At 41.2% G+C, this 9155-nt stretch overlaps 2 protein-coding genes across 2 annotated transcripts; one reads left to right on the forward strand and one right to left on the reverse strand.

The window, feature by feature from the left end:
- The first annotated feature begins 19 nt into the window (after positions 1–19).
- On the forward strand, positions 20–1908 carry NIP7 (nucleolar pre-rRNA processing protein NIP7). Its single transcript, XM_090259906.1, has 5 exons — positions 20–255; positions 376–462; positions 551–689; positions 1172–1312; positions 1498–1908. The coding sequence occupies exons 1-5, from the start codon at positions 200–202 to the stop codon at positions 1615–1617; spliced, it is 543 nt and encodes a 180-aa protein (XP_090116032.1). The 5' UTR covers positions 20–199; the 3' UTR covers positions 1618–1908.
- Positions 1909–2959: 1051 nt separating this feature from the next.
- TMED6 (transmembrane p24 trafficking protein 6) lies at positions 2960–8056 on the reverse strand. The gene is made up of 4 exons (XM_090259905.1): positions 7786–8056; positions 6443–6569; positions 5069–5220; positions 2960–3379 (listed from the first exon to the last, which is right to left on the reverse strand). Exons 1-4 carry the CDS (start codon positions 7996–7998, stop codon positions 3146–3148), a joined length of 726 nt encoding a protein of 241 aa, XP_090116031.1. The 5' UTR covers positions 7999–8056; the 3' UTR covers positions 2960–3145.
- Positions 8057–9155: the final 1099 nt, after the last annotated feature.

Genomic DNA, 9155 nt, shown 5'->3' on the forward strand with positions numbered 1-9155 from the left:
GTACACTTCCGGTCTCTATGGTTTCTTATCCGGCGGCTTTCTTTCCTCGATAGTCCTCGAGGCTACGGGGCTCTGTCGTCGGGGACCAATGGAAAGTGGCCAGAGAGGTGGGCTTTTGGAGATGCCGGGGAGAGGCTGGCGGCTGACTTCCGCTTCCGGCGACTGAGGCACGAGGAAGCGGTTGTCCAATAGCGGAAAAATGCGGCCTTTGACTGAAGAGGAGACCCGTGTCATGTTTGAGAAGATAGCAAAATAGTAAGAGCGCGCAGGGTAGAAGAGATAGCGTGTGTGTTGAGAAGGGACAGGGATGGAGTGGGGCGCGGGGCCGGGACCAGTCCTTTCGGACGTGGCCTCCAGTCTTCCTTTTGCCTACAGCATCGGAGAGAATCTTCAGCTGCTGGTGGACAGGCCTGATGGCACCTACTGTTTCAGGCTGCACAACGACCGAGTGTACTACGTGAGGTGCGGCAGGGCCGGGTGGGCAGCATGGACCCGGGTGGGCGTCTGGGTCCCACCAGCGCCCACGTGACACCTCTTATTTACCCTTTAGTGAAAAGATCTTGAAGTTGGCCGCCAACATCTCCGGTGACAGGCTGGTGTCTTTGGGAACCTGCTTCGGAAAGTTCACTAAGACTCACAGATTCCGGTTGCACATCACTGCTCTGGATTACCTGGCACCCTATGCCAAGGTTTGTGGGGTGGTTTCCAGTCGTCCACTGAGGTTGGAGAAAGTCAGGGATGAGGGTGACTTAAGAACGCAGATAATTGGGCAGCTTCTCTACCACGGAGTCCCTGACAGTGTGGGATCAGTGCCGGAACGTGGAGATGCTTGTAGGGCCGGTTAGGGCTCTGGAGCAGGAGTGCTCTAATTATTTCCAGCAAAGGAGAAAAGCCTGTGTAAACGCAGCTGAAGGCTGAAAAGCTGAGTGGTGGCTGTGATAGTGGTTCCAGAAAAAGAGCTGTTTAACTGTCTGTGGGAGAAGTCGTTTGTAGAGTGGAGGAAAGGAAGCTGGCAGTTCTGTCCAGGAGAACAGTTGGAGGGAAACGTGCATCTTTCTTTTCCTTAAAGTGCTTTCAAGAAGTCAATCACAGATCCAGCCGCTAGCTTATCTGCAGGGCGATAACTATTAGCATTTTTATGTTTCTTGGGTTTAATTTTTTTTTCCTGTAGTACAAAGTGTGGATAAAGCCTGGAGCAGAGCAGTCCTTCCTGTATGGGAACCACGTGTTAAAGTCTGGACTGGGTCGAATCACTGAAAATACTTCTCAGTACCAGGGAGTGGTGGTGTACTCCATGGCAGACATACCTTTGGTGAGTACACATGGTAGCCATCACAAAAATTAAGGATCTTTGTGTTCAAGGAGGATGTATTTTCAGTCTGTGGGCCTTTTGAATTTCTTCAAGAACTGTATTTTTTCATCTTTGCTATTTCCAGCCCTCAATGCGTGCTTATTGAATGACTTGAGTGAATCAGTGTCTCTTCTTTTGAATCCCAGGGTTTTGGGGTGGCAGCAAAGTCTACACAAGACTGCAGGAAAGTAGACCCCATGGCGATTGTGGTATTTCATCAAGCAGACATTGGGGAATATGTACGACATGAAGAGACATTGACTTAAAACGAAATCATCGCAAGGACTTATGACTGTGTGGAAGGGCCTAGCTTTGTTTCCTGTGTGTGTGTAGGCTCCACCATCATGTTGAATTTTGTCAACACTGTGACCTCTCCAGGGACTTCTTAGTTTTATATTCTCTCTCTCATGGACAAATGCAGGCTGGATTCTTATTAAGCAGCAATGGTTAAAAAATGGAGTTTCAGGTCTTTGTGTTTGTTACTAAGTAGAATATTGTGTTTTATATTTCAATCTGAGGGCTTCTTGTTTTCAGTAAAAAGTTCTGAATCGTGGGAATTGAGAACAAGAATAGCTTTATTATTGTTATCTGTGATAACACTTTTTTAAACTCAGTCTAAGAACACAACAGGTTTTTTTATTTATTAATACTATGAAAGGTAGATATTGCCATATCCCGATAGTACGCCATGCCTGGGATTTTACAAATGATATTTGGATCAAATACTGAAAGCGATTTATTCTGCTGATTTTCCTTATGGTAGGTACTGTGTGGTGTGGAAGAAAACTGGGATTTCTAATACCTACTAGTTACATGATGCTTAATCTGAGTCATTAAACTTTAATTGAGTTTCATTTTCTTCTGTTTCAAAATCAGCTTTAGATATCTACCTAAGAATGGTTTTTAGAATTAGAAATCATGACTGTGAAGTACATAGCACAGTGCCTGGCAAATGATTGGTGTTGAATAAATGGTAAGAATTATTTTTATATTGCATATACTGAGTGTGTCTGCTACTAAGAGTAGGATCTGATGAGTATAATTTGATTATATTATTTTGGTTTTTCCAAGCTGTTTTCTCAATCTTTTCCTTGGATGGCATGATCTCAGTTTGAATTTTATTTTCATCAATTTGGTTTCCTAAATCATTTTCTTTATGAACTTTTACTTACCTTACTAGACCTGAGAAGAAGCACTAATCAGAGACCCTGAAATAATTTACCTCCTCTATTTTTCCCTATGCTTCCTGAAATAGTTTTTAGAATTATTAAAGTATTTCTTAAAAGCATTTTGCAAATATTTTTTAAACTGCCTGTATTGTAAAATAATTTCTCTAATGGATAGATGGCTTATTTTTAAATTCCAAAGGTGACATCTCTAAAAATAAAACATTTTGTAACCACAAAAGAGTATTCTACCAACTCCTTTGTTTTTGTATGCAACATATAAAACCCATCTGAAAGCTGGGTTTTATATGTTTTTGTCCCATTTCTTTCAGCTCTTCTCACTTCCAAGGTTCTCTGTTAACCTCTAAATAGACTTGGTGAAGGTTAAGGGACCACTATTATGATCAACATTTAGTGCATTAAACTTCAGAAATAGCCAACATTAAAATTTAGACATTTTTATTACTTTATTGCCATTTTGCTTCTGTAGGTGAGAGTAATAGATTAAACTTTCTAAGAGGAAAAATTGATTTTTTTTTCCCAATAACTTTAAAAAGTTGATTTAACCAAAGCTTTGACAATCTTCTGCCCCAGAAGAAAAGGGCCAGGACGCTGTAGTTATTTTAGCTTAGCATCTTGGCTTTTTTGTGTCTGTAGTTGTTGGGACATAGAAGAGACGCTTCAAGAAATACAGCTGCAGGATCCCAGAAAGAACAATAACAAGGCTCTGGGCTATTGACCACCAGTTCACATAGTTATAGTTTGATTGGAGAAGGAAAAAGTCAGCCATTTTCCGCATGCGGGCAAAGTTGTAGTATCGCCACATGTGAAAGATATTTCTCTGTACCTTTCGTGTACTTTCCTGTGGGACAGACAATGAAGTAAGGAAAGGGCTCCTCATACCCCATGGTATCCTCACCTGGGTGCTCACCAGCACTAAGTTATCTGGGAATTGAAAGGCTTAAATGAATTTATGATACGTAATAAGTTGGTGGCTATTGTAGGTGTTAGTAAATGGTAATTTTGCTATAGAGGAAAAAATGGTCTGGACATTATGTTAAACTTTTAATGAAGAACTTCAATGTTGAGACCAGAGAGCTCTTCCAGAGATCTCCAGATTTAGATACGCTCTCAACACATCATTGTCCTGGGTGGTGTTTTCAGCTCTTGCGTGTGGTGGAAGACAAGGGCCTGCAAACTTACTATAGATAGAGCCAGATAGTATAGTAAATACTTTAGGCTTTGCAGGCCAGTCTCCTGCAGCTACTGAACTCTGCCATTGTATCACAGAAAAGCCATAGGCAATATGTAATTGTCAATCGAGCCTACCTGTGTTCCAATAAAACTTCATTTACAAAACTAGGCAGTGGACTTGAGTGCATCCAGGAGACTATCATCAGGTGCAAGGACATCCCACAAAATGGGAGGAAATGCCTGTAAATCATATATCTGACAAGGGATTTATATCCAGAATATATAAAAAACAGCTCAAAAGAAGAACCCAATTTTAAAGTGGGCAAAGGATTTTAATAGACCTTTCTCTAGAGAAGATATATAAATTGCCAAAAAGTTGATGAAAAGATGTTCAATGTCATTAGGGAGACAACTCAAAATCAGAAGATACCATTTCACACCAACTAGTGTGGCTAATAAGAAAGACAACATGTTGGTGAGGATGTGGAGAAATTGCAACCCTCGTTCACTGCTGGTTGGAGTGTAAAATGGTTTAGCCACTGTGGGAAACAGCAGTTCCTCACAGTTAAACAGAGTTACTATGTGGCCCAGTAGAGTGCAGTGCATTTATATATATATATGTATGTGTATATATGTGTGTATATATATATAAACGAAAACGTTTAAACAAAAGCTTGTGTACAAGTGTTCATAGCATTATTCATGATAGCAAAAAAGTGGAAATAACCCTAATGTCCATCAGTTGATGAGTGGGTAAATAATGTGGTATATCCATACCATAGAACATCATTCAGTTATAAAAAGGAACGAGATACTAAGAAATACTAATGTGTGGATGAGCCTTGAAAACATACTAAATGAAAGAAGTCAGACACAAAAGGTCGTATTGTATGAATTCACTCATATTAAATACACAGAATAGGCAAATTTGTAGAGACAAACAGTAGACTATTGAGCGACTGCCCAGAGCTGGAAGGCATGGGGAATTGATAGTGACTAATGAGTATGGAGTTTCTTTTGGGGATGATGAAACTATTATGGAGTTAGATACTTGTGATTATTCCAGGACCTGGGGAATATGCTGAAAAACACTTTAAATGATGAGTTATATTTAAATTAAAAAAAGAGCAGGCAGTGGGCCAGCTTTAGCTTGTGAGCCATAGTTTGCCAATCCCTGGTATGAAATGAATTTCAAGAGCTCCGAGGCATAAAAATTAAAGGCTTCAAATCCCCTTGGCTGTTTGTTTTCTACACAAATGAGTGGTCAGACCAAATGATAACTACTCCCATGTTTTTAATCTTTCCTCCAAATTTAAAGTCGGTTTCCATGCATGTTTCTCTCCCACAAAGCAATTACCTCAATCGCATCCAGAGTATCGTTCAGCTGTTTTCCTTCACTCTTCTGTTTGTGGTCCATCTCAGGCCCCTCATAGAAGACTCCAAAATTGAGGTACACTTGCACAGAACCAAAGTGATTTTGCTGATTTTTTAGACAAAGTTGATAAAAACCTGTAAGAATGCCTGGATCATTACCAAATCTTGGTCTCCCACCCTTTATTGATCTTTCATCCTCTAGGTTTGGAAGATGTCTGTTCTCCAGTCCATGTGCTACATTAGCACCTTTTTATTTAAGTACTAAGATCCAACTTTTGATGTGGAACAAAGATTGATCTTACATGAAACTTATTAAATATAATAATTATGTTTTGCCAAATATTACTAACTAGTTCTATACTGAAAAGAAAATAATGGTTCCTTCCTCTTTTTCAACATTTTATTATTAAGAAACTTCTCAAATTGAGTTGAAATTAAGAACATGGCATTTGTTTGCTTATGTTATCATTAGAGCTGGAGGATACCATCTTGAACTTGAAACTAGGGAAAAATTGATGTGTTGTGAATGAAAGAAACTGTCCTGCTGGAGTAACTAGGTATTATGTGGTCTACACCAGGACTGAAAGTTTTGGATATGGACTGGTGCTGGTTCTCAGTTGGGATAACCTCCCCTGGTGTGTATGGGAGTGGGGAGGAGCGGGATTAGAAAGGAATGGCAGTGTATTTGTTGAACTGATTGGAAGGCACTACTGGCACATAGAAACCAAAGATGCTAAATACCCTATAATGCAGAGTGTCCTGTGCTGCACATGAAGGATCGTCTTTCGTTCCTGTTGAGAAACATCTCTTGTATACCTGGCTAGTAGAGAGTGCATCTGACTGGTGCTGTCCAGGGTGGGGACAGGTTTGGTCTGGCTGTAGGAATTTTCTGGTGACTAGAGAAATGCTTTGTTGTGGAATGTGGATATTTTTCATGGCCGTGCATTTTTGGAACTGGCTTATGTATTCCCATGACTGGAAAGAGATGTTATTCCGTAATAAATTCGTTAATTGAAATTCTGTATCTTCAATGGGTCTGTTTTGGTCACTTTCTTGTAATCTGGTCAGTTGGAGATGATGACGTAAAACTGAGCTTCGGGACTTTGGAGTTATAATTAGTCACCTGGAGACTGACCCCCAACTGCCAGTGGACTGCCACCTGGCCATTGGCAGCCTTCAGGAAAACTGGTTTGTGGTGTTCTAGGCTAAATTTTTTCCCTACTGTTTCACATCCCTATCTGAAAAAGCCAGGCTTTTTACATCTCAGCTACTTAATTAATTTCAATACTTTCTCATTATTTTCCCAATTTCAAAGAAACCTATGATTATTATAATAGCCATGATAATGAAAACAGACCTGTCTCTTGAGTATAGAAGTTAATTTGGCCCCGAACATTCTGAGAGGTTTCTATGAGAAAACCTTGTGGGGTATGTGCAGTGGCAACAATATTCCGGTCATGTGACATTCCCAGTGTCCGCTGAACCTGCCAAGACACATTAGAGGGAGAAAAGCCCGATTCATCACCAAGACGCTGTAAGTGGTATGGTTGACATTTCATGATCATCAGCACAGTGGTTCTCAATCACGGATGGTACCGCCCAACCCCTTCTGGGAATGTGGATTAAGACAGCAGTGGTGTTGAGTGGGGCGGGAGGGACAGCAAAGCTGAACATCTTGCCATATTAGACAGTACTGAGGGACGAAGAGTTTCTCCGAACGCCGACAGCACTCTTGTTAAGGGTACATCACAGACCATACAGCAGACCTGTATCATTGGTGCGTAAGATTCTGGTTGTAGAGTTCTTGACTGGACTAGCTTGGTTTTGAGCTCCCTGATGTTGTCATCGAACACTTGGGCTTCTTGTCAATCTTGACCGTAAACAAGGCACTCAGTGGGCACTAACTGTCAAGCTGGGTCTTAAAGCCCAGGCTACAGTGAGCTGACTATAGCTACTCTTCTATCATAAATTTAGAGATAAGAAAAAGCTCTGATAAGTTAATTTAAAATAAACTTGTGGAGTAAGGTCAGTATATGTAACTTCTTACTCTGTAAACAAAGATTAGAAAGTTAACAGGTTTCTAAGATAAAGAACAAAGGAAATGAACAGCCTCTAACCTTACTGTTGAAACGACCATCCTTGGGGTAAGACTACAGGGCGGATGAAAGTACCTGGCCTGTGGACAGGCACCTTGAATACAGTTACCTTCCTAACACAGACAGGATTGTCTGGCTGAAGAGAAATCTTGAGCCAGTGATTTTCGTTTGCCAAAATTACCCATAAAAGCAAGAGTAAATGTTGCTCTCCCAACTCCATAAACTGAAGTGTCTTTTTGAAATCTCTGGGGGTCTCTCAAGTTCATGGGACTTTACAGTTCCGTATTATTTTAATATTTAAAAAATTATTCTCTCCCCTCTCATTTCCATATCTGAGTAAATGTGATGATTATTTCTCCAGGAAGAGGCACTCGTTTGTCCCATGGCTTTGAGCACACTTCCATAGCCCCCAGTTTGAGAAGCCAACCCATATGTTTGAGTGATTATTTATCCATCAAGAGTTTCCATCTACCTGCAGGTCCATTTCAGTAATAGGCAGAGTCACAGCTTAATAGACAACCAGAACCTCCTGCTAGTCTAAAACCTGACCCACTTTACAAAAGGAAACAGTCCCCCATATGGCCAGAGGAGCCCAGGTACCTACCTCATAACTGAAATAAAAGTATCCAGTCTGGTGGGCAAATTGCCAGAAGCATTCTGTGCCTCCTGGAGGGATCATGATGGCAAAGTCAGATCGATCTGCTCCCTGGAAGAGTGGCTGGTCCCCAGAACCACTAAGGGGGTCTGTCTTCTGGCTCCTAGCAGGGGTCACTAGGTTCAGAACCATCAGTCCAGCCCCAACAAGAAAAGGAAACATGCTGGTTCCTGGAGACTCCTCTGCAGGTGAACTGCCTGCAGCCCAGTGGAACCAAGTAGTTAAGATAACTGCTGGGGTAATCATTAACTCTACAAGTCACACTTAGGCCAGTTTCAGGGCCACACATATAGATATTCCATACCGAAATGGCATGATATCCCATGTTTGGCTCACAGGAAGTTTTTGCTTTGTTTTCACTTAAATATCTCAGTAGCTTACCAAACCTACTTCTTGAGTGCTTGATAGAATCTACTACTTCTGAAGAGGTATTCCCATCCTTCCTTTTGGCTGTCATTTTTTCAGTTCTTGCTTCTTGGGGATAAATACTAAGTTTATTTACTACCATCTCAATATATAGACAGAAGTTGGCCAAGGAGATTTCTCTCTTATTTATATCAAATTGCTAAATGATACTTATTGCTCCAGTAAGACATGGAGCAACGTGTTTCAATGGACTTCTTTCTGCCCAGTGCTGCAGTTCAGAGAACAGAGCACAACATGAAAGTGTGCACAAACTCTCAAATGGTTGAAGAGGGAGCAAAAGACAGAAGTGGACATCCAGAGAGTCCAGTGGACAGCTCACCGTCCCACAGGCACAGCTGGCACAGTGGGGGCCCTGAGTGGGCCTCACACTCTCAGCCACCAGGACACAGTTTGTCAGTCTTTGAGTCCTGCCAATGTCTAAATGTTTTTATTTCAGCCATAATCTTAAAAAAAAAAAAACAGCATTAACAGCTTCTAATCAAGTCTCGCTTCAGAATTCATCGCATTGTCTCCCAGTGGTAAATAATTCAACTATCACAAGCCAATAAGCAAAGAACAGACTTTGTAACTGTTCAGTTCTATCAGAGGCCAAGTGGTATCACAGCACTGTGGAGCCACAGTGGCTCTGCAGGAGACTGGGATCATTTCTCAGCACACAGTGGCATAGGCACCCCAACCCAAGTCCCACCACTACACTACTCATGCCGTGAGCAGTGACATAGATTCAGCAAAACAGTCAACAGTACATGGTTTTATAGTTCTACAGAGGCTGTAGGCTTAGTTTTTTTGTTGTTTGTACACATTTCAGTGACACTATAATAACACTGAAGCTATGTTTAAAAATGTTAATGGACCTGTGCATTTTTCACATTTGAGAAATGCTAATTAGGATA

Source organism: Furipterus horrens, unplaced genomic scaffold (genome assembly GCF_987537825.1).
Source record: "Furipterus horrens unplaced genomic scaffold, mFurHor1.1.pri manual_scaffold_13, whole genome shotgun sequence".
Classification (NCBI taxonomy): Eukaryota; Metazoa; Chordata; class Mammalia; order Chiroptera; family Furipteridae; genus Furipterus; species Furipterus horrens.